Source organism: Mus caroli, chromosome 3, assembly GCF_900094665.2.
Source record: "Mus caroli chromosome 3, CAROLI_EIJ_v1.1, whole genome shotgun sequence".
NCBI lineage: Eukaryota > Metazoa > Chordata > Mammalia > Rodentia > Muridae > Mus > Mus caroli.
The window spans coordinates 91,905,424-91,930,845 of NC_034572.1; the positions used below are offsets into that span (position 1 = coordinate 91,905,424).

The window sequence follows — 25,422 nt, forward strand, 5'->3', positions numbered from 1 at the left end:
AGAGAGTAAGAAAGGAAGAGGAAGAGAACAAGAGGTGGGCTGTCCATACTTTGATCTTATACTTGAAACATCCCTGGCTGTGCATGTACAGGAGCAGGTGCACTGTAACTATGGCAGCAAGAACAGTAAATGAGATTTAGGAAGTGCGTATTTCTAGACAAGAAGAATTCTGATCACTTCATCGCCTCTCTAAGAGCTCCATCACTATTATACTCATTTTAATGGGGCATCAGAGTAGAGATTTCATTTTGATGGCATAATTTATTTTACTCATTTGCAAGCAACTTTAATCTTGCAATCCTAGCCTCATTAAAAGTATGAAGAATTCACAGAAGTGAATTTTGCGTTATGATTGACTGCTCTGTGCTGTTTCCTAGCACATACAATTACATACAGGCGATTTCCAACTAGGGAATTATATACTTCAGTGGTGTATGCAGATTTGGAAATTCATAAAAATTTGAGGAGACTCCCATTATGGACTGGAAGAGCCTCAAATAAAGGAAATGATAATTGACAAGAAACAGTGACGAGAAAGGGCACAGTCCACAGCATCCTTACCTGCTGCACTGCTTGTTCTGGGTACCATCTCTCCATCATCTTCTCCAAAATAATGTCTATGAAAGAAAGCATAGGTTAATTAATGTAACTAATGAGGTATATGATGACACATCTGTGTGCTGGCCTCACCCATTTCTTCACAGTAGTCATTACACTCTTGACAAAGATCTTAACTGCTGTGGTCAATGATGGCAAAAGCATAGAGAATTTAATTAGTATAAGGGCTTGGTGAGACAGACTTTAAAGCCAGATAAGGAGGGTATCAACCTCATGAAGAGCAGGAGCAAAAAGATTTTCTATCGGGAGGCAACAGCCATGGTCCTTAGTCAAGAAAGTGTTAGAGGGATGCAGGGAGCAACCAGACCAAGCTGAACCTTCTTAGAAAACAAAGAATAACAAAGGATCAAATACTTAGAGTTCACATAGAGTGTTCCAGATGCTGAGTGAGGCTATATGAAGTGAGGAAAAAAAAAAAAAAGAATGGTGTTCTAGTTCCCTTCTCTGCTGCTGTGATAGATAGCATGACCAAAGAAACTTGGGAGAGGAAATGGTCTATTTCAGCGTACACTCCCAGACAATAGTCCATCCCTAAGGAGATTCAGAAAGGAACTCAAGCAGGAACTTGGAGCAGAAATAACAGAGGAAAGGTGTTTGCTGGCTGAGGCTCCCTTTGATCTGGCTTGTATTCAGCCAGCATCTTTTAATAGCTCAGAACCACCTGCCTAGGGTTGGAACTGCCCACGGTGGGCTGAACCCTCCCACATCGATCAGCAATCAGGACAATGGCCACAGGCCAATCTGAGCTGAGACTCTGTCTTCTGAGGTGACTCCTAGTTGTGTCAAGTTGAGGATGAAAAGTAGCCAAGGGCGTATGGGGAGAATCGATATCCAAGTGTGAGGATTTTATAGCAAAAAGGCAGTGGAGAAGGAAACCCAACACGTAATGTTTAGCCAATAGTATTGACACAAAGGGGGCTGGAATGTAGCTGAGTTGGTACAGTGCTTGACTAGCATGCGTGAAACCCTGGATTTGCCCCCCTCACCCAGGAACAAAGCTCCTGCTTGTGATCCCAGCACTTAGGAGGTAGCAGCAGGAGGATCAGAAGTGTAAGGCTATCTACAGCTGCATAGTAAGTTCAAGGCAAACCTGGGCTACGTAAGATCCTGCCTCAAATAGAGAAAATAAAATAAAGAATCAGCCCCTGCCACCCCCCCCCACACACACACACATGAAAAAGCAAAGTCCATTCATGGAAACATTAGTAATGATATGATCCAGGAGCCAGGGCTTCATCTGCAAAATACAGACAAGCACTTCCATCCTTTACACAGAGAGGACAAAGGTCACAGAGAACAGTCAATAAGGACTTGCCAAACACCTACATGCTGGTTGGTGCTGTGTTTTGTTTGAGTTTTTTTTTTCTGGTTACTTTAGGAAGTACTGGAGATTCAGCCCAGGGCCTCCTGCCTGCTGACACAGTAATCTCTGAGCTATAACTCCCAGCCCTCAAAGATCAGAGCTAAAGAAGCTAAAGAAATAAAAACAATACCAGAAAATAACAGTAAACAATATTCAACAATAGATTTTAGTTTTCAAAAGGGGTGATTAGTCCAGTGTGGAAAAATATTTTAATTTTGTTTAGGGGTATCCTTTGAAAATAGAAATATTTCTTTTTTAGTATAGGAGCCCTTGGAGACAAGTTCTATTAAAGGGTGAGTATATAAGCAGAGGACATGGCCACTCGGAGGTGTGGTTGAGGGGAAGGTTTCTATCTGTAGGTAGGAGGGATAGTATAGCCAGAGGCACTTGGAAGAGTCCAGAGCAGAGAAAAAAAGATGGTAGATTGAACATGGCCAGGAGACTTGGGAGGAGGGGAGGAAGAGATAGGGGGAGTGAGAGAAGAGACAAAGGCAGAAGAAGACCAAGAGAGAGGAGACTAAGAGCATGCATAGCCAAAATAGTAGGGTTGTAAGGGAGTGAGAACCTGGGAGCTCATGCGCTGTAGAGGTTTAGGGTAGGAAGAATGCAGGGGTGGGATGGTCTGAGAAGAGCTGAGAAGTGCCACAGGTACTTGTTTGGTTGAGAGAGCCTGGAGACTACCAGCCTTGTTGGAATGCTAATAGGTTCCACAGAAATACAGAGATATGGACTGGGCTCCTTTGGTAGAGGGGACATAAAGGGAACCAGAATGTGGGGAAATGGACTTTTCTTTAGATGTGATAGTGACGGGACAGAAAAGATGGATGTAGGGAGGGGATGGGTGTATAGGTAAGTAGAGAAACAGTATTTTAGTAGACAAGGCTGCAATATTTAGTAGACAGGCTGCTCCGTGGTGCAATGAGTAGCTATTGGGTGTCTATGAGAAAAGACTCCTTGAACATGATAGCATCAAATGCAAAAGCCCTCCAGGGAGCAACTAGAATGCCAAACAGATGCTCCGCGTGCTGAGCAGAGTGAGGGGAGGGGCCACAAACTGGATAAAGCCTTTCAGGACACTGGAGAACATCGAGTCTCTGGGGTTTTACAAATCAGAAAGATGAAGAGTGGCTAAAGGTTTTAAATTGCTGCTGGCCAATGTTTGGACAGGCTAGGTGGGCACACAAGTAAGGCAAGGGCAAAAATGGCTGCAATTATTCTTCAGAGAGGCGCTTTGCAATTGAACTTATTATTCTTTAAGTGTTTGGGTATCCCTAGACAGTTGTAAACAAAAGAACTCTTTTTGGTTTCCAGGGTTTCTCCTTTTAGAAGCCTGACAATGGTCGCAAAGCAGACAGAAGGGACTCTGGCATTTGTTTGGAAATTGATGTTTGCCTTAGGGAAACATCACATAAATCTTCACTCTGTTAACCAGATGGACATGAAAGTATCAGACATGACACATTGGGAATGCACACAACTGCAAGTTCTCTATTAACCAGAAGTAGATCTCCAGCGGCAGTCTTCCCAGCCCTCTGCCTTCCTTCTATCCTTAGTAAAGAGTCTCCCTGCAAGGGAGGCACGCCCACTCCATAAAAGAGAGGAATGTACGCGCCGCTTTTAGATTCCCTTCTGTCGAAGTGAAGCTGGAAAAAGATGTCAAAACCACTAAGCAGAATAATGGCTTGAGATTTGTATAAGGGGAAATTTATCATTATGGGTTGTCACTCACTGAGAATGCTCAGTTCAAAAAGGTGGCTGCCCTGCTTTCAGAGGCCCAGTCAACCCTTAGGCCAAATTCACCCATCAGCCTCACCCGGGTGACCCACTTCTACATTCCATGGAAAAATGAAGGGTCTATCTCTTCACATGGAGGATAAGTTCCCTTCCCCGGTTAAATAGAACAGACAAGTATTTTCCAGCTTGCCACAGCCCTGCTCCTCCCAGGCTAGCCCTCCACAGGCTCCTAAGGCTGGTGCCCTGGTGCAGACAAAATGCAGATGGAGTTTCGTTTCTGCCTTAAGACAAATGAAAAACCTCTCTGCTTCAGCACGCACTTCATTAGTGTGTGGAAAGCCACTAGCTTGCTTATATATCAATTTTACCTTTCTGGGGTTTTATTTCCTCAAATGTTCACACAAACAGAGTGTGAGTTTATATTTTCTTATCTAATTACAGAGTCTATTGTGACAGTTTGGATCTGAAATGCCCCACCCCCATCCCATCCCCATAGCTCCCCAACAGCTCCAGTGGGTGGTGGTACCAGAAGGTGACATAAACTCTAGGAGGTGGGACTTTGGTTAAGGAAGTAGGTCACCCTGCATATATCTTGTCCCCAACTATCCCTCACTCTTTCCTGCTTCCTGTCCAATAAGAGGAAGGCAGCTTTCCTCTCTCACACCCTCATTCCGTGATGTTCTATCTCACCAGAGGTCCACAATGGAGCCAGTGATCATGGGCTTAACCTCAGAATTGATCAATGCAAAATAAATCTTTCCTCTTTTAATTTGTTTTTGTCTAGCATTGTGTCTCAGTGATAGAAATAATGACTAGTGTAAAATTTCACAACAAAACTCCTTTTAATGCTTTTCAAGGATCTAAGGTACTTTCCAGACACGCTCTTGCTCAATCCTCCTTGCTCTGCAGACCAGGGGCAGGTTGCAACAAAGCAGTGGGCATCACCCCTTCCCAAGGCCTCACCTCCCCCCACCCCCATGCACACACTCTGCACTCGGCTCGCTGCCTGCCTGGATGGATCAATAACTGGAAGGATGGAAAGGCCAGTTTAGATGGGACTGAGTTAAAAGGCATATGCGTAATCTCTCAGGAGAATTTTTAAAAATCACTTTAGCTCTATTAACAGCTCAAGTTCTCTCTTGTACTGCCAGACAGTAGGCACTCTCCACTGCTGGAAAAAGGTTGGGAGGGAATTTGATGCTTCCCAAGGGAAGGAAGGAAGCCACAGGGCAGAGACTCTGAGTATGTGTCTAGAGGGTCGCCATTTGAGGCATCTGATAAACCCAAGTGCAGAGAGAATGGAAGGAGAGTAGAGACAGACCCCAAGCCTGCGTGCACACACACACACACACTCACGCACACACACACACACCAAATGATAAGATACATAGGTATGTTCTTCCATTTTAGCCAAGACTAAGATATATATGTGTGTGTGTGTGTGTGTGTGTGTGTGTGTGTGTATCCCTTTTCCTAGTTTCTCAAATCAAACTGTTTTTAGATTTAAAAACAAAACAAAACAAAGTCCACAAATATCTCAGGTTCGGCTAACATGCTGTTTCCCCAGGCACTGATAGCTCTCCCACACAGATATCCAGATATCATCGTTTCCCTGAGATGCTTGAACCTTTTAAGAGAAATTCGCTTTCCTGGGTAAGTGAAGAATAACCCCACCTTTCTCTTTCTCCCTAACCTCATTTTTCTGTTAAAAACAAGATGATTCCATGAAAATCTCGTGCGTTGGTGACTTGCCAAGACAAGGCTCTGTTTAACTGGAAGAACCAAGAATCTCCAAGCACAGCCCACTCACAAGCTGTTCACTTGCTTGATTTCTATGTGCCATCTCACCCAACTTTCTTGACCAACTGATAAGTAACTGGTGTGGCATTAGACCCAAGCAACTCATCAGTACTTGTATCTTACATCACTGGCTCTTCCTGTGCTTTGCCAAGGCCATTAGGTTGGAGATTAGCAGGACGACTACCTGCCACTCCCTGCCACTCTGATGCTGGCAGACCGAGTGATGACTCGTTTTAGTCATTTTTGGGAATGGTAGTTTCATTTACTTGAAGGAATATTCAAGACACTCATTGGCCCACTAGTCTAGTTTCTCGTGATGCTGGGGAGCAAGGTGGGGGCCTGGAATCTTTCCTCCATAGCAAAGAGCAGCACCGTGATGGGACCCACTGTGCTGTGTTTCCTACGGAGCAGATGGACCCTCCTTTGCCAGCTGTGCTCTTGGTACAATCATCTAATCCCATCGACTGAGTTTTTAGAGTGAAAGCAGTCATCACCCCATTCCCCATCAGCTTCAACAACTAGTTTTTAATACATAAGATAATTATATCTCAGGACCAACCAAGACTGTGTCCAAACCACTTGGAAGGTACTGATGCCAGTCTAGGTTCCACCATCCCCTTCTCTTCGCCTAGCCCATCAGACTAATTATCCTAAGGATTGACTTTTCTTCTCACAGGAGTGGAAAACTACCCAAATATGGCTGATCACAAGCTCCTTCCCCCAGACCATAGGCCTGGAGGCAGTCCTGAGTATCTCCCTGGACCTCACTCCATCATTCGCCACCACCTTTGCTCAGGATCTCCAAGGCAAAGGACAAAGAACAGCTTTTCTATCTTTCCGGTTCATTTTTATAAACATATTTTGGAAGCAGAAAAGTAATATGTTTGAGCAGTATGGACAGCAGAAACCTGGGACTTGGTTGCTATTTCTTACAGGAACTTTGTATGTATGTTGGTGAGGTAAGAATGGCTTGTGCACATGTGTGCTTGCATGTGTGTGTGTGTGTGTGTGTGTGCGCGCGCGCATATGGAGGGCAATGGAGTTCAACATCAGATGTTTGTTCTGTTTCTTTCCATCTTTTTTTGGAGGAGACAGGAAGCAGGACCTCTCACCAAAACTGGAACTTGCTGGTTTGTTTCACTATATAATATGATTAGCAAGGTATACACCATACCAGCACCCTTTGCTTTCCCGTGAGTGTTGGAGATCCACGTGAGGCTCTCATGCTAACACAGCAAGCTCTCACCAATGGAGCCATCTCCACAGGCCTGGCTTTAGAGTTTCCAACTCCATAAGCATTTGTGGGGAAGTCTTTTCATGCAAAGCACTAGAAATAAAATAGAAATTATGGATCTTGTCATCCTATAATAGATTCTGAGAGTAAGGCATATGGTTCAAAGATAACTGTGAGAACAAAATGTTTAAAGAGATTTCAGAATAGAGATGAGGCAGAGATATAATCTATACAGGGACAGATGTCTAAGGAAGCCATAGAAAGCAGAGAACATGGGTTGAATCTAGGTCTTAAAGGACAGCTGAATGTGTAAGGCACCATGAGAACAGGGTAAAGGCAGGAAGACGAAGGGTGTGCTCAGCGGTTTGGTTCCCCGCCCTACCCATCAATGGCTCTCTAGGGCTCCTTCCCAGTCTGTTTGCTACCCTTTCTTTTCCTCAAGCCTTTCTCCCAAACCCTTGACTCTCAGAGCGAAACATTAATGAAGACCAAAGGCAGAAATCTCTTTGTGTCTTCTCTCACACACTACATCTTTACCTGACCACTTCAAATATCATTGTGGTTTAGATCTCGAAGGCTTGAGAAAGGTCAACATGCCAAATTACTCTTGGTCACCAGCTTGTGTCACTATTGGGAGGTAGTGACATCTTGGACAGCTGGGGCTTTGCATATGGAGGGGGTGTAGGTGGGTTCACTCTCTTCTCCAAGGCTGCACACAGTATAACTACTCGGTTTTCTCCATGGCTAGCCATTTCGAGTTTGAGCATATTCCAGTGTGTATCTGGGCAACACAAGGTGGACTTTTTTCCCTTTGGAGGGATGGAGAGGTCACAAGGGTGGGGTGGGGGACCTGGGAGGACTCAAATAACCAATAAAGATATTATATTGGAAAAAAGGAACCCCTCAGCTTGCTTCCTCTCTTTGCCTTGTAAGCACCCCACAGTGAGCAACTTTTCTCTACCATGTACTCTTGCTGCCACCAGGCCTAATGCCCCAAACAATCACAGATTAAAACACTGAGGCTGGAGCCAACATAATCCTGCCCTTTTTAAAGGCAGGTTAGCTCAGATACAACAGTGCAGTGACTAACATAAAACCGAGGCAGGGAGTGGGGTCGTTGACGTAGCAATGTCCGATGATGCAGCTCAGAAGCCTTGGAGCAGTTCTCATGAGAGCTGAGATCAGGAATGCAGTCCTGTAAGGGCAGTGCTGACGGGGTTCCACGTGGAAATAAAGACTTTATTGGGAATTAGAGACCATCCACATTGTGTTCTGTCAAATAACATGTGCACATACATTTTATCAATGGCCTGGGACTCTGTGGGTCGCTGAGCTTAAAAGCTTCATTGTCTCCATGGGTAAATTTCAAGGCAGTGCAGCAGTCCTGCTGAAGCATGGGTAATGCTGGCTGCTTCCACCAAGGTTTACAGTGTGAGTTGGGACCAAAACCCAACTCAGGAAGATCTGAAATGTGTATAATTGTCCTGAGAAGGAACAGTTAAACTTGTAAAGGGTTCCTAAAACTGTAAGTCATAAAACTTTATATATGTGCATGTATGTATGTATGTATATATATATATATATACATATATATATGTATATATATATATATGTACATATATATGTGTGTGTGTGTGTGCGTATGGTGGCATTTGCCACTATAAAACAACAAACTTTGAAAAATATTTTTTCAAATGACTTTTTGAGTTAGAAAAGGATCAGCATAATATTTGTGCTACTGTAAAAATGCCTATAAATATAAACTAGAGAATGCAATTGTAACTTTTATTCTCCTGAAGTAATTGTTGTTTCCAAGGTTTATTGCCTCTGTCTGCTAACCTAGGCCTACTCCTAGAAGCTTTTTGCCTCTTATATAGGCCTAGGATGTTTTTAGCCTCTGAAACTTACTGCTTGAATAAGCTCATGCCTTCCTAGTTCTTTCTGATCACTTGCTGGCTGTCAACTCATCTGTTCAGTCGCAAGCTCCTCTCCAAGCTGACTCAAACTGGCCCCTCTCTCAGCTTCTCCTGAAGCGCCCTGCTTGGCCTCATGCTAACTTTGTCAATATTTTCCAATCTTCTGTCTCCTCCTTCTTCTTCTTCTTTGGCTTGCTTTGTCTTCACCTGTGTCTAGCTTGTTCTCTCAGAGGCTTAGCCCATTGTCATTGTAGAAGCAAGCATGTAGGCAGACATGGTGCTGGAAAGCAGCTGAGATTTCTACATCAGCATCCACAGGCAGCAGGAAGAGAGAGAAACTAGGTCTGGCTAGAGCATTTGAAACCTCAAAGCCTACCCCCTAGACACCTCCTTCAACAAAGCCACACCTCCTAATAAGTGCCTATCCCTGCTAACCTTGCATCCAAATCTATGAGCCTATGAAGGCCATCCTTATTAAGGGAATAACAGCAAGGGGACATTGTCTATTGAAAGATTCTTTTTATTAAAAAGAAAGAAAGGAAGAAGAAAGAAAGATGTGGGTGGTTATTGGTAGTGGTATTGGTGATGGTGGTTAGGACTGGGGGTGGGGTTGGGGAGGATGGGGTTGGTTTGCTTTGAGATGAGATCTCTCTATATAGCTCTGGCTGTCCTGGAGCTCACGAGGTAGATCAGGTTGGCCTTAGATTCCCAGAGATCCTCCTGCTTCTCCCTCTTAAGACCTGAGGTTAAAGGCTTGTGCCACTACATTTGGCTTGGACAATGTGTTTTAGCTTTTACTAGCTTTACTCATTAATGACCTACATTAAAGATGAAATAGTTCAGTGGTTAGATGTAGTGTGGGTTTTTAAGCAGACAAAGGTTTGTAGTATGACAGGAAATTTTCTGACATTTGCTGGTTACTGGGGTCTCTGCAGTATTAGGCATCAAACCAAACATACATTCTGCCCTTATTTCCATGTTGTTGAGAAGGCTTCACCTCCTTTGAGATGGCCCAGTGCTTAAGAGCAGTTGTTGCTCTTCCAGAGGACCCAGGTTCAGTTCCCAGAACCCACATGGCTCACAACTCTCTGTAGCTCCCTTCCCAGGGGATCAGAAGATCCCTTCTGACCCCACAGGCACGAGTAGAGGCAAAACATTTATAAACATAATAGAAAATAAATAAATCTTTTTAAAAAAGACTTCTTTGACATGTCTTGTAAGGTTCTGTCTGGTTCAAGTGAAGGAAATGCCCTAAAGTTCAATTTTCCATAGTTTTATTTGTAAACACATTCAATCCTGCCAAATAAAAACTGGTTAGAAGGAAATAATATCTGTGTATTTTTTTTAACAATAGGCTCTGGCTCTGAAAACTTATAAATGGTAGAATTTCACAAATAGTGTTAACTTGACAGTAAAGACATCTGCAGGTAACAGTCTTTGAACTGCCTGTGCATAACTTTACAAAGCAACACATTCTCTTACACTAAAATACTGCTCATTGAGCATAATAATTACTATGGAGAACTGTCACACGCACCACTAAGGCTGCTGCCACCCTTTAAGGGGTGTCTTACACTTTCTGGGCATTATTCAACCACATCCAGTGAAACAGATGGCCTCACTCTATTCTACACGTGAGGAAGAGGCCTGGGAAGTGAGATGCATTCAGTGACGCCACACTGGGGCATGAACCTAAAAGCTGAACTGGGATGACTCCAGATCTTGAAAAAGTATCTACCATAAACATAGATTTATTTCCTTTTCAATTATGTGCATACCCATGTATCTGTGTGTGTATTTGTGCATGTGAGTGTAGTTGCCCATGGAGGCCAGAAGAGGGCATTAGATTCCCTGCATCTAAATTTACACATGATTGTGAATCACCAGAAATAGGTAGTGCAATCTGAACTTGGGTCCTCTGCAAGAACCACAAGTGCTCTTAACCATTCAACCTCTCCAGCCCCTCCAGACCTTTTCCTTGTCCACATACCCTATTTATATCCATGCATGAATGTTTCCTTTGTTTCTGCCTTAAGTCCAGAGATATGAGTCCTGAGCAATTAAGAGAAAAGCATGTTGAGCTACCTGCTGTGCCAAGAAGATGCAGTGGAGATTTAAAACAAATTTGTTTCTAGGGATAGCAACTTATCCATGAAAGACAGCCTATACTCGTATCTGCTCTGACAAATGATATGTGACAAATAAATTAAAATCCTAAGAGAGAAGTGTTGAGTGTGACTTATACATGCCTTATCCTGACAAGTGTCTCTAACCAGATTTCTCTAGAGTATTGATATCTTCCTCAAGCCCCTAGATGACAACACTGCATCTCATTCCCTACAGTCAATGAAAAGGAACTGAAAACACGAGAGATAACGGAGACACACATAACAAAGCGGAAAGCTGTTTGTGAACGTGATCTGAGACCACATCTCGGGCCTCCTTTTCACTTGCCAAGACAGACAGCAAGTGCATCCTCTAGGCTTCAAATGTTGCCAAATACTCCTACCCCACAATTTGGCACGAGAATCACACACACACAAAAAAAGACGCATTCAAATGCAAATAGGACAGAAGTCACAGATGCGGAGAGAGGGACTATTGTACAATAAACACACTGAGATCATCATTTTTCTCATCTCCAGACCCATCATTATCATCTCTGCAAGTGAGGATGCTGACTTAGCAAAGGCCCTCACCACACACACAGCACGTTATTGGGAGCCCCGACATGTTCAGCATGGACTGACTTGCATAAGCATCCACTTCTCCCCGCACAGGATGCAGTTACAGCCTTCACTTTACACAGTCTCTCCATGAAAGTGTCCATGGCCAAATGCATCTGCAGGAGGCAGGCTCTAGAGTGTTCATCCTCAACTGCTACAGGGCACTACAAGCATCACTTACAGCCAGCATGACTACATGTCTGCACACAGACTCCAGGATTTAGAATCTGTCTGTCTGCTTGCCTATCTGTCTCAGTCTGTCTTGGTCTGTCTCTGCCTCTCTGTCTGCCCCACCCCTTTCTTTCTCCCTCCCTCTCTCTTCCTCCCTTCCTAAAGGACAGTATTTTTGCATGAAGTCACATGTTGCAGTTCAGAGAAATGACTTAATATTGTAGAAGGTAAAGGCAGTTCAGGCGATTATTTTCCTCACTTTGCCTTATAAGGCCATCAGACATTCAACTATCTAACAGGTTCCCTCTGCCTCCTCGAATCAGCAAGGAGACAGGTGAGACATCTGTATATCATTAAAAAGATGCATTAAAAATCACCTGCTTTGGCTTCATCCAGATCACTAGGGATTGTCTCTCTGCACACTTCCAGAACCTACCTTCTGATTCCCCCTTTGGGTCCTGCCAGTGTGTTCTGTGGTCCTCAGTTTTCACTAGCGGCTAATATTTCCAGGCCTAGGGTATGGCGAGGGCATTGGCTCAGTCCACTACAGTGCTACACTGGCTGTTTTTATTCCCTTTCTGTTTGCTTTTGATTCATGTAATCTTTCAACGTTTAATTTCTTTGTCTATCTTTAATGGTTTTTAAAGAGCTACATGATCCTTAGGGAAAGCTCAAAAAAGAAAAAAAAAAACACAAAAACAAAAACAAAAGTCATGTGTTAAATGTCACTATGCACAGACCATATTTTAAGAAAATTTTATGTTTTTACTTTTAAGTGTTCTTCAGTTTTGCTTCTGCAAACCTGTAAATGAAAAATCACAAAGAGGAGATGATCCCTAAATGGTTTTTACTTTTACAGTGTGTGTGTGTGCATGTACATATGTGTGTGTGTGTGTGTGCATTCTATGGTACACTTGTGGAGATCAGTGAACAACCTACAGGAGTTGGCTCCCTCCTGTCACCATGGATTCCAGAATTAGAACCCAGGTCACCAATCTGAGCCGTGAGTGCCCCTCCTGCCCTCTGAGACATTTCCACCCCTTACTTTTGTTCTCACACTATTAAAATAAAAGGTTGTAAGGAGGTGGCTAGAGAGCTGTCTTGGCAATCAAGAATACTTTTCTTTCAGAGGACCCAGATTCAGTTGCCATTCCAGTTCCAGGGGATCCAACACCCTCTTCTGGCCTCTACAACACCAGGCACATGTGTGGTGCACAGACATACATGCAGGCAAAACACCCATGTACCCAAAACAAAAGGTTTGGTTTTGTTTTTTAAAAGAATGTTATAAGGAGCCGGGCGTGGTGGCGCACGCGTTTGATCCCAACCCTCAGGAGGCAGAGGCAGGCAGATTTCTGAGTTCGAGGCCAACCTGGTCTACAAAGTGAGTTCCAGGACACCCAGGGCTACACAGAGAAACTCTGTCTCGGAAAAAACAAACAAACAAAAAGTATGTTATAAGGAATGTTCTTTTGCAGGAAGAGTCCAGGAAAGTAGGGTAAAGGGAGGGAGCAAGTAGGAAGATGAAGGGGATGTTTAAGGCAAATTATAGATTGTTCTGAAATTAGAAAAAAGTAAAGCTAGAGTCTGTTATCTCCACAGGCTTAATAAAGCATTAAGACAAAGCTTACAGAGTTCTAAGGGGAATTACAGCATTCACCAAGGCTTATGGGCTGTTAAGGTACTAGAAGTTCTAAAATAGTACTGAGAAAATGACTTTCACAGTTCCTTTTGAATGTAGGCTCCACAGAGAAATTAAGGAGCAGATAGCCTGGGAGATATGAGGGAACCAAGGAGCTGAAGTAAGCAATGAGGTAAATAAACTCAGGGTCCAGAGAGACAGGAAAAGGGGTCAGGGGCGAGGTGGGGTGGGTGTTAGAGAGTACATCATCAGGGTTGAGGTTTTTTTTAACTATTATCTTATGTACATTGGTGTTTTGCCTGCATGCATGTCTGTGTGAGAATGTTGGAGCCTCTGGAACTAGAGTTACAGACAGTTGTGAGCTGCCATGTGGGTGCTGGGAATTGAACCCATGTCCTCTGGAAGAGCGGCCAGTGCTCTTAAACAAACGAGCCATCTCTCCAGCCCCCAGGGTTGAGATTCTTGAGGAGAGAGAATATGGAATAAGGATTCCCACAATGGATGCCAGTGCTTGCACGGTACTCAAGCAAACTCAAGTTATAGAATAGTGATGGGAGGACCTTGAAGCAAGGCGTGCCTGGAGGCCATGTAGAGTGTCAGCATCATTCACTGTCAGGTAGCCAGCTCTAAAGACAGTATGTATCATAGCACAACCTGCTCACAATTCTTAAACAGCATCCAACTTGAATGCCCAATGGTGCCAGGCAACACCTAAGAGATTATATCAGGCTTTCAGGAAATGTTATCTGGAGAATCCTTCACTGAAGATTCACTGACGGTCTAGGCACAAATAATGAATCCATTGCCCAATCAAATAAGATCATGGGAAATACCAAATGAATCAAGTAGGTTCAAAGTTATACAGAACAGGCAGAACCGACTATAGAAAATACCAAGAACTTGCTTCCAAAAATACTTCCCAAAGGAAGCAGTGATGAAGCTCACCACAGAAAGATAAACAGTTACCCCAGCAAAGGCAAGGCTAGGTGTGTGGGTGGGAACAACCGGCATAGAAAGGCCCACACATAATAATTTTAGATCAGGGTGTGTAAAGAGGCAATCACTGTAGAACCAGCTCCCTAGGGCTGCTGGCAAGGCAATTTCCATGAGGCCAAAACCTGGAAAAGCTCAACTAAGGCACAGAAGACTCTTTTAAAACAACCTCAGTTTACATATTACATGTTGCCACTTGGCACACACAAATGCACACTTCTTTCTGTTATAAAGCAGACAAAGACTTAGCTCAAAAGAAGAAGGTAAGGGATGCTACACATAAGTCCATAAGCGAATGCAACATTTTTCCTTTTCCTTGCAATAGGCATCCTAACACTTACTATGCATAATCTTATCGTAACCCAAATCTACTTCTTAATTACTCATGTCCCTATGTTATATTTATTACCATCTTAGAGCACAATACTAAAAGAGATTAACAACCACAAAAAAGCATCCCCCCTGCCTCCCACCAAGAAGAGTAAAGTAGGAATGTCGGTACTGACTTACCTAGAGATACACCACTTTATGTTATGTTCTCTCTCTTTCTCTCTCTCTCTCTCTCTTTGTGTGTGTGTGTGTGTGTGTGTGTCACATGGGAATTCAGATCTCGAAAAGACACTTAAACTGTAATATATCTGTCTGATATGTACAAACACAACTCACAGGAATATTCGGTGAATTTTCAAAAACTGGAAATGTTTAATGCTGCTGTTCTACTACTGAACATCGATCATTTAAAAAAAAAATCCCATGGAAGAAGATGCTTTTGGCATAGAAATATCTGCTGGGTGTTTATAATAGTTAAAGGTGGGAAATGGCAAGGCAACTCTCAATGCAGCCAACCCACACTTCCAGAGCAAACGCAGATTTCCCAGGCTTGGGTGCCCAGCCTTAGTAGAAGTGGGGTGAGTTCTCAGATCTAGAGTAGGAAATGATGAAGCCATGTGTTATAATCCCACCACATGGCATGTTATAAGTACATGATGGGTACAACACATAAAACAGCAAACAGGAGAGCAGTGGGTGGCGGGATGGGTTAACTTGAAAGGTGTCACAGAATATTAGAGTACTACACAGATGTGGATCGTGGTTATCTTGTTAACATTCATTATGAATAACAATGACTTGGCTATGAGGGCTCAGGAAAAAAAATCACATCATATTTGTCCTGCTGACTAGAGAGCTCAGAAGATGCGATGAGGCAAAGGGAACATGGCCCCGTGTGTCTGAATGTTTTAAAATAGGATTGGATGGAGCCACCCTAGGTCATCATGACATCTATTTTTTATTTTGGACTTTTATTCTAACTTTAAATGTTATTTGAATTTTTGCCCGAGACAACACGTGAAATGTCCTGAGCCCAGTTGGGAATCTTATTTATAAGACAGATGGGTTTCCATGTGGGTGGTGTCTTAAGACATCCACTGAGTGAGTGCTCAACACAACCACAGTGAAGTGAGCTTCCAGGATGAGGAGGATGCTGGGGGGAAATGCACTCAAGTTCTGCTTCCAAGCAAAAGCAACCTTCCCAGTCTTCCTCACCCAGCCTTTGTGGTTGAAAGACGTGGGGGCCAGCAGTGTATCCTGATCTAGTTTGTGGGACTAAGGCAAGGAAGCAGTGACTGAGACAAAGTCCCCAAGCCGCAGCCAAGTGCAGAGCACAGTTGCCAAGGCAGAGATTTTCCTTCTCAAAATACAGAAAATTAATTGCTCGCACTGATGAATATTCAACAGGAATTCACTGTCTAAAGACATCTCAGTAATAGAGTTAGGAAAGCAAGCATTTTTCCTCCTACAAAATGCTACGTGCAAAATGCCAGTCGAGCAAGACAGTGGCATCATCTAACTGCCATGCATACTAATTTGAACAGTAGAAAATCACATAACCTCCCTGGCCTCAGCAGCCACATCTGTAAAATGGGGGAAAGTGCCATCTCTGGCTCTCACTATCCATTTGTCAGCAGGACTCTCTAGTAGTTCCCATGAATTCGACCAGGCTGAGAGAGTAGAACAAATACAAAAAGTTATCAATGGGATCTGGTAGGAACCATAAGTCTACGGCTGATGAATATGTCATCTTACTTGAAATTTCTCTTTTGACTCTATGGCAAAGAAGTAGAACCAAATCCTGAAACTGGACCATTCGTTTTCTTGATTCACTGATTTTCTTGCCATCTCCAGATTTTCACAGCCTCAGAAAGCAGATACAAGCAATGTATTAAATCTAATTACATGGTAAAAGAAACAACAAAGCAATATACTTTTCTTTCCTAACCTTACATCTTAAAGGCTGCTCTTGAATAAGGAAGTTTTTTTCTTTCTTTCTTTCAGTTCTTTGTTCAGGCAACTCGTATAAAAGTCACATATGACTTGCTCCACTTACTCAGAGTCACCATATGCCACAAGCAAGAACATTTCCACCCAGAAAAGGAAGAGAATTAGTAATGACTTTTCCAGTATTCATCATTGTACACACTCAACAATGACATCCATCCCAAGGAGGTCCACATTCCTAATCACCAGAGCTTGTGAACATGCAACTTCACACAGCCAAAGCGACCGCTAAGACATGACTGTGAGAAGACATGATCTTAGATTATTTGTTTGGCCCCAAAGTTGTCACCAGGGTCCCTATAAGGAGGACACAGGAAGTTTGAATGACAGAAAAGAGACATGGTGTTGGGAACAGCAGCCAGAGCAATGCCGTTGCTGGACTGGTGCTCTGGGCCAGGAATGCTGAGGGTCTCCAGATGCTGAAAAAGGCAGGGGATGGATGCTCTCCAGAGCTCCAGAGGGAACACGGGCCTGATGATGTCCTGTTTAGTTTCAAAGGCTGATTTTTTTTTTAGACTTTTGACCTCCAGCATTGCATACTTTCTGCGTCATAAGCCACTGTTTAGGTAACAGGAAACTAATACAAAAGTGGCCCTGGATCAAATACCCACAGTCTCTAAAGCAGAAGTGCAGTGCATCTCCAGTCCAGGACACGAAATACTCAGAACAACAGCCTCTCTACCATTAGATTCACCACATGAGAAAGCTTAACCTCACCATCAAATTCTCCATAATCTGTCTCCGTGAACCAGTCCTTCAGCGGCTCTGAACTCTGCAGGCACATCAATCTGACAAGGGGGGAAAACAGTATTCGAGATGCCCAGTACGTTCATGGGAAATTTGCTATTGGAGAACTAACCATGTTCTCCACACATGACTCAACAAAGAGGCCGACAGCAGCCAGTCAGGTAGGAAGCACACATGGGAAAGGAGAGAAGGCACACGTGGGGTTGAGGAGAGGCAGGTGATGTGCAGCCATCAGGGTGTGTCCTACTGAGAGCTAAATGCTCAACACCCTGGTCCTTTGTGGGTAGACTGAACATGGTAAAGAGCATGAAGAAGCTGGGCTTGCAGGGCACATGTCTGTGATCCTAGCGCTTGGGAGCTGAAAGGAGGCTAAGAAACTCAAGGCCAGCCTATAGGCTTCAGAAAACCACTTCAAGTCACAAAACGTTGGGTTTGTGTGAAGCAGCTTTCAGGTAGGGCACTTTCCAGGACTTTCTGGAATGAAACCTGGGCTTAAAATCCCAGACTTCTGCATATCTTTAGCATAACTTTCAAGGAAGCCAACTTAAGGACATCTTTTCTCCATAGGAGGAGCATCAATATGAACTAACCAGTACCCCCAGAGCTCCTTGGAACTAAACCACCAATCAAAGAAAACACATGGTGGAACTTGTGGCTCTAGCGATATATGTAGCATAAGATGGCCTAGTTGGTCATCAGTGGAAGGAGAGGCCCTTGGTCCTGTGACCAAGTATAGGGGAATGCCAGGGCCAGGAATGGGAGTGGGTGGGTTGGGGAGCAGGGGGAGGGGAGAGAGAGGATAGGGGATTTTGGGAGGGGAAACTAGGAAAGGGGATAACATTTGAAATGTAAATAAAGACAATATCTAATAAAAAATAAAATAAATTTTAAAAAAAGAACGCCTTTTCAAAACCAAGTCAGAAGCCAAGTCACCTACAAAACCCAATTAAAATAAAGCAATAAAAATCTCAGGCTTATGAGTTAGATCATCAGAGTTTCCATTTCTTCCTTAGTTGTATGGGTCACGCTGGACAAACGAGTCATTCTCCCTGAAGTTTGATTTCCTTGTCTTGAAAACTGTTTATAGCAGAAGTTATGAGTGTTAAGAGAAATCACAGATGTAAACAATTAGCACCCACTGAAAGCTTACTACATGCTAGCAATTATGGTCAACGTTCCTTCTCAGCATCCTTCAGGGTGTGCTTTTCCAAAGTACTCCCAAAGTAGCTGTCCTAGACTGCTTCTCTCTTTGATAAACACCATGACCAAAATCGACTTGGGGAGAATGGAGCTTATTTTACTTTACAGGTCATAGCCTATCATTGACAGAAGCCATGACAGGAACTCAAGGCAGGATCTTCAAGCAAAATACAGTGGAGAAGCTTGGCTTATTGACTTGCTCCCTTTGGTTTGCTCAGTTGGCTGTCTTATCCAGCCCAGGCCTACCTGCCTAGGGATGGCACTGCCCATAGTGGGCTGGGCCTTTCTTCAAAAAATTAACAATTAAAAAAAATGTTTCCCAGATATGGTCATAGGCCAGTCTGGTCAAGATAATTTTTTTGTTGCGGTTCCTTCTTTCCAGATGACTTTAGGTTCCTGTCAAGTTGACAGCTAATGCTAACTATGACAGTAGACAATGTATATCTTTGCCTTCACTTGAGTTTATTAAAATCTTAAATGGTGGGGGAGGAAGTAGGACAGGGGTATCAGAGCCAGCCTGGGTTATACTGTGAGAGTTTTTAATAAACAGACAAACAAAATTATCGGTGATTCAAATATGAAACCCTCAAAGGCAGAACCAGTCTCATTCATGTGCTTAGCGTCTAGCACAGTGTGTGGCTGTTTGGGCTTCTTCTCTTCAGTGGATGTTTATAAACTGATCTGCCTTATAAGCTAAGGATCTGAGTCTCCAGCCATCATTTTTATTTTTGCCAACTGTGACCCTTTAGATGATAAAATAAATTGAGTCACAATCACCATTGATTTTCTAAAGAAATAACAGAAAACATCTGATTATAAAGCCCATGATGAGGTTAAGTATTCCTACATGTAGGTGTATTTGGTTGCATTGCAAATGCATTTCATACTGTGGTTTGGGCTTATTAATAGTGGGATCATCCATTTTGCCAGCCATCGGTGTTTTCTAATATGCTTGCAGACAGGAGCCTAGCACTGTTGTTCTCTGAGAGGCTCCACACAGCAGCTGACTCAGGACAGATGCAGAGATTCATAGCCAAACAGTGGATGAAGCTTAGGGAATCTTATGGAAGAGTTGGAGGAAGGATTGAGGGCCATGAAGGGAATAGGAACTCCACAGGAAAACTGACAAAGTCAACTAACTGGACGCTTAGGGGTTCTCAGAGACTGAGTCACCAACTAAAGAGCATACATGGGCTGGATCTCGCCCCGCCCCCACACACACATGTAGCGCATGTGCAGCCTGGTTTTTATGTGCATTCCAAATAACTGGAGCAGGGGCTAGCCCTAAAGATGGTTCCTGCCTGTGGAATCTGCTCCCCTAACTTAGCTGTCTTGTCTGGCCTCAGTGAGAGAAGAAGCGCCTAGCCCTGCAGAGACTTGATGTGCCAGGGTCGGGGGATATCAAGAGTGGGCCTCCAGTGTCTCATCAGAGAAAGGAATGGAGTGTTGGGGAGGGGGAAGGGCTGGGATGGGGGACAGTGATCTGGATGTAAAGTGAATAAATTAATAAAAGAAAAAGAAAAAAACAATTGATAGTATTCCTAAAGTTGAACATGCATTTCCTGTTCCCTAACGATCCTATTTCTATTTGTTTGCCCAGTAGAAATGCTCACGTGCATTTACAAATGGCTTGTACCAAGTATTATAGCATCACCCTCCTACTATCTGTAAACCTCATACTGCCCAAATCACCTGACATATTAGCACTCAATACAGTCCTAGTTGGAAGAAAGAATCATTCAACTACAACAGTACACACATGTTGAAGAATCCCCAAAAGCATAAGAGTAAGCAAAAGAAGCAGGAGGCAAGCTTATCCTGTCTACGTCTAGTTACATGAAGTTTAAAACTAGGTGAGATTAGTCTATGGCGCTAAAGTCAGGGTAAAGGTAACCTGGGTGTCGCAAGTAGGACCAAGTTCACAAGTCAGGGATGGTTCTTGATCTGATTGCCCATCACATTTATACACTCTGTGATGTGTGAGACCTTGACACAATTACTTTGTGTGTGTGTGTATATGTGTGCATATGTGCACATATTTGTATGTGTGTGAATGTACACTTTTGTGTATGCCGGAAGGAATCTCAGGGGTCATTCCTCAGTTGCTGTATGCGCTGCTTGCACACACACACACACACACACACACACACACACACCTGTAACTTGCACCACAGCACCTGGTTGGGTTTTGTTTGTTTGTTTGTTTGCTTGCTTGCTTGCTACATGGGTTCTGGGAAAGGAACTCGGATCCTCATCCTTACAAGACCGGTACTTTCTTTATGGACTGAGCTATCTCCCCAATTACCATTGTTTTTTTAAGGTGTGAGAATGCTGGTAGACAGAACAGTCCCTGATACCCTCAAGCTTCCCCCAGCAGGCACTCACCTAGCCTCTGCTTGAATACAACCAGGGACAGTAATCTCCCTGGAGCAGATAGATCAGTGTTCAGAGGGCGCTTCCTGCAGTGGGGTCATACCTTGCCTCTCTGAGACTTGCTGCATCAGTCAGTTGCTCTGTCCTATTAGGAGATTCTAAACTCAGCTAATCCCCCTACCACCAACTGCTCTTCAGATCTCTGAATAGTGCTGGCATGCCCTCCCCATCTCCAGACTTAAGAGCCCCAGGTCCCTTGGCCAACCCTCAAAGCATGGCTTTGAGCCCCACCCTGTCTCTTGACTGCACTTTTTAAAAAAATAAATCATGTGAAGCCCCAAACAGAGCACAGTTCCCTAGGAGAAAAAAAAAAAAACCGAAAAAGGAGGGTTGACCCTTCACATGGACAAAGTCCACTTACTCCGGCAGTGCGTGTTCCCTGTGTGCAGTGTGTCCTTTCTTTAAAATTCACAGTGAACTGTTCACTTGGTTGAACTTAACAATCAATAGCGAACCCCCATTTTTTCATAATTATTGTAGAACCCCAATTTACTTTTTATGTTAGTAGTCTTCACTGCCTTGGGAGTCAGAACAGTCACTTGTCTACACTTCCGTTCCCCAAAGCTAAATTCTGGGGATGATGAGCGTCTATCTGGGATACAGTCTTCTCACACCCAGAGACTACCCCCTGGAGGGGGGGGGGNGGGNGGAGAGAGAGAGAGAGAGAGAGAGAGAGAGAGAGAGAGAGAGAGAGAGGAAATCTTTGTCTTAACAAAGGGTCTCTAATCCTTGCCAGTCCATGAAGGAGCTCCCTTTTAAAGAATATTTAGGGAATGGTGGGATGGAGGGCGAAGGAACAGAATTCTGCCATCACCTCCACAACACAGCCTATCCCAGACCCGCCCTGGCCTCGCCATGGGCAATGGAGGGTGCTCCGAGCCCTTTCCTTCCCTTTCCTTCCCTTTTCTTCCCTTTCCTTCCCTTTCCTTCCCTTTCCACGGTGAGCTCAGAACCAAGGTTCAAGATGATGAGCGTTACTGGCCTCTGTGGGTTGCTGGCGTGTCGCTAGGGCAGGATAAGGTTGAGGTGGAAAACGTGGCAGAGTGAGAAAGAACCAGACACACTAAAAAGTATCAGAAACTAAAGGTATCCCCTGGAGGGAGTCTCTCCAACCTCTTGGAAAAGAAGCTCACAAATCAGGAAAAGACAGGAGGACACATGGCAACAGGAAAAACTTCCAGGCAACCCCGGGGCGGTTTTGACGTCAGGAGTAGGTGAAAAGGAGAGTCGCCAAGCTGGGGACATGCTGAAGAGTAGAGCGCCTGTGGGAGGCTAGGAGAGGTGGGCTGGGAACCAGGAAGGCGACAGGACAGAAAAGGGAAGAAGAGCTCCGAGGCCTCTAGTGGTGAGGGGCGACCGGGCGGGGAGGGAATAGGGCAGGAACCCCAAGTCTACAGGCGGCAATGGAGAAGCCGCTCCCTACCTGGCCCAGGTCTGCTCCATGATCCAAGCGCTCTCGTCACTCTCTGGGTGCCGGTCACCCCGGGGTGGCCGCAGCCCGGGAAGATGCCAAGCCTTGCCCAGGAGTCTCCAGCGCAAAAAACCCGAGTCTCTTCGTCCTCCCCAGCTCCTCTTGGCGCCGGTGCCGGGTGAAGGAACAAGGTCCGCTCTCTGCTTTTTGAAGAGAGCGAGTTGATCGGCCTCAGCCGCACCCTCAGCTAACGGTGCTCTGGGCACAAGGCAGGGACTGTTCTCGGGAGGTGGCTGGACGCCGCTGCCGCCGAGCCCAGGCCGCGGGCGCACACGCTCCCAGGCTGAGACGCGACTGGCTGGCACAAGCTGATCCGCACCAGCTGAGCTGTCAACCGCGAGGGAGCAGAGGCGGGGCTCCGCGCAGCCCGGGACCCGCCCAGGTGACACGCCGCCGCGGCACACATCCTCCGGCTCCCACAGCCTCCCTAGAAGGCTCGAAGGACTGATGCACTAAAGGCGACCATCGATGACCCTTGTCAGACTCTCAGTCCCTCACTGATTCCAATGAAGAGATTTGGATAAAAGCAACCAACTGCAGGGGAGCACCTTGGAAAGGTGATCCTCCCTTAGCCTGCATTGCCCACCCACAGGTAACCTCCGAGTCAGAGATGGAGTCTAAGAAGGATGTAAACCTGAATGTAGGTTGTGCTTCCTAGGGCGTCACAGGGCACAAGGTGATTCTCTGAGAGAGGAGACCTGTTACTTTCACCATTAATCCACTGACAAAAACTTCTTCTTCTTTTTTTTTTTTTTTTTTAGACTGGGTTTCTCTGTGTAGTCCTAGCTGTCCTGGAACTCACTCGGTAGACCAGGCTGGCCTTGAACTCAGAAATCCGCCTGCCTCTGCCTCCTAAGTGCTGGAATTAAAGGTGTGCACCACCACCGCCCGGCAGGATGCAGCCTTCTTAACCAAACCTTGTAGGCTTATTAGCTGTCCCTATCTCAATCAGCCCTTGGTTTAGCTTCTTTCCCTTGTAGTTCCCACAGCAACCGGGCTCTACCAGAAGCTCCAAGGAGGCTGTGTTCCTGAACATCCCAGAATGCTCCAAACGCCTTAAAGAGACCTAAGAGCCCAGGACGTGGACTCTCCAACTGTGGCTGTTCTGAGAGCACACAGAAAGCCTTTCCTTCCAAGGAGGGGGCTGCCCAGACCTATGTACAATGTTTAAACAAGACAAACATGCTGTAATTAGAGGGCTCACCTCCCGGAGCTCCCTTTTAGCTCGGAAATAAACCTTTTTATTAAGTCACGTGATCACTGTTATCATTAGCTTTACCGCTGGCCTTCTCATTTTTTTAAAAAAAGCTATATATTACAAGTGCCTATATTTGGTGGCGATAATTTTGTTAGATTTGTTTGAAGACGGCATATTTGTTTGAGAACAAGAAGGTTCAATTCAGCCCAGGCTTTGATGAAGCCAGTGGCATGGCCCAAAAAGCTATGTTTTCCAAATTTTCAAAGACAGACCAACAAGGCTTCTTCAGAAGAAATCCATGCGCTCCGGCAGCCTTGCAGTCAGACTCAGGAAGAGACCTGGCATTCCTGAGTGCTGGTGGAACAACAACGAGCCTGGACTGCGGCAGGAACTTGTCAGCTACATCAGTTTCTTGGATTAGTTCTGATCTTCAGTAGGAAACCCGGGAGGGACGGACAGCATAACAAACACTGAGGCTCTAGAATCTCCCAAGAGCAGCGCTTAGTTTATAGCTAAAACCACTCTTGAGATTAAAATCATGCCCCGCCCCCATCCCGTCCGCAACTTGCACCCTTAATGTTCATTTAAAATATTACCAGGAAAGGACAAAACTAAGGTCCAGTTTGACACTGGCCAAGACCCACAAGCCACCTGTCTTGAAAAGAATCCACTGTGGCCTTGAGGGAGGGACAGAGAGCTCAGGTTTCCATCCCTCATACCAAAGTTGATGCTATATTTAGTTGTGTCTGAAATCAAATTATGGGCTGTTGAGTTGTGGAGAGAGATTCTGTCTACAGTCAGACGTGCTCCAGAAGAGATATGAGCTAACTAGGTGACTGTGGCCTCTCAGAAGCATGGCTGAAAAACGGGCTTTAAAAAAAAAAATAACTCTGTTGTTCAAAGGTTTATAATAATAAGTTAATAATTGAAGATCATTCAGAAATTACAGAAAATTATGTAGAAAATAAAATAATCCTTAAAATCTAGTCATAATTGGTGTTTAAAGCTTATAGAATTTATTTGGTTAGTTGGTTGGTTTTTCAAGACAGGATTTCTCTGTCAAAGAGAGCTCTGGCAGACCTGGAAACTACACTCTGTAGACCAGGCTGGCCTTGAACTCACAGAGATCCATCTATCTCTGCCTCACCCTACCTCTGACTCCTGAGTGCTGGGATTAAAGGCATGCACCTCCATGCCTGGCTAAGTATTCATTTAGTTACGCATGTAATGCACACATGCATGCATGTATCTATGTATGTATATATGTATGTATGTATATACATGTGAGTGCTCTATCTGCATGTATGCCTGCATGGCAGAGGGCATCAGATCCCATTGTAGATGGTTGTGAGCTTGGTTCAGATCCCATTGTGAGCCACCAGGTGGTTGCTGGGAATTGAACTTAGGATCTTTGGAAGCCAGTACTCTTAACCACTGAGCCCTTTTCCAGCCCTAAAAAAGGTCTTTTTAATGAGAACATAGGCTCACTGACAGACATGGGTGTATTTGTGAGGGTAGAAGTTTATTTGATGTCTAAAAACTTTTATATGTATGGTTAAAAACAATTACTTCTTAAATTTCAAAAAAAAACTACTTCTCTAAATCACACAAATCCAGCACAAACGCCCGTTTCTCCGGGTTCCTGTTAGTCAGGGCTGAAACATATTTATAAAGCTATAATTACAGCTTAGATCTGCATACTTATTCTCCTGCTTTCCATCTGCTATGTATTTGTTCATGTTTTTAGGTAGTGTCCATAGTTAGACTTCAATAATTATGCTACGTTTTAATATATGTTTCAATAGAACAGTAGCCTACTTAATATTATTTTGTTGCATA

At 44.3% G+C, this 25,422-nt stretch overlaps 1 protein-coding gene across 5 annotated transcripts in view; it reads right to left on the bottom strand.

Annotated features, from left to right (window-relative positions):
• Positions 1-25,422, bottom strand: part of LOC110291038 (myomegalin) — a 198,945-nt gene that overhangs the window by 156,342 nt on the left and 17,181 nt on the right. For 4 of the 5 annotated variants that reach the window (XR_003836187.1, XM_029475075.1, XM_029475072.1 and 1 more), the window contains exon 2: positions 562-617. Coding sequence is in view for 4 of the 5 variants with exons in the window: in XM_029475075.1 (XP_029330935.1) it covers positions 562-617 (56 nt within the window). In the remaining variant the exon portion in view is untranslated. Of the gene's footprint in view, positions 1-561; positions 618-22,337; positions 22,693-25,422 lie in introns of those variants that run through there. The other variant, XM_029475076.1, reaches the window with a different exon arrangement.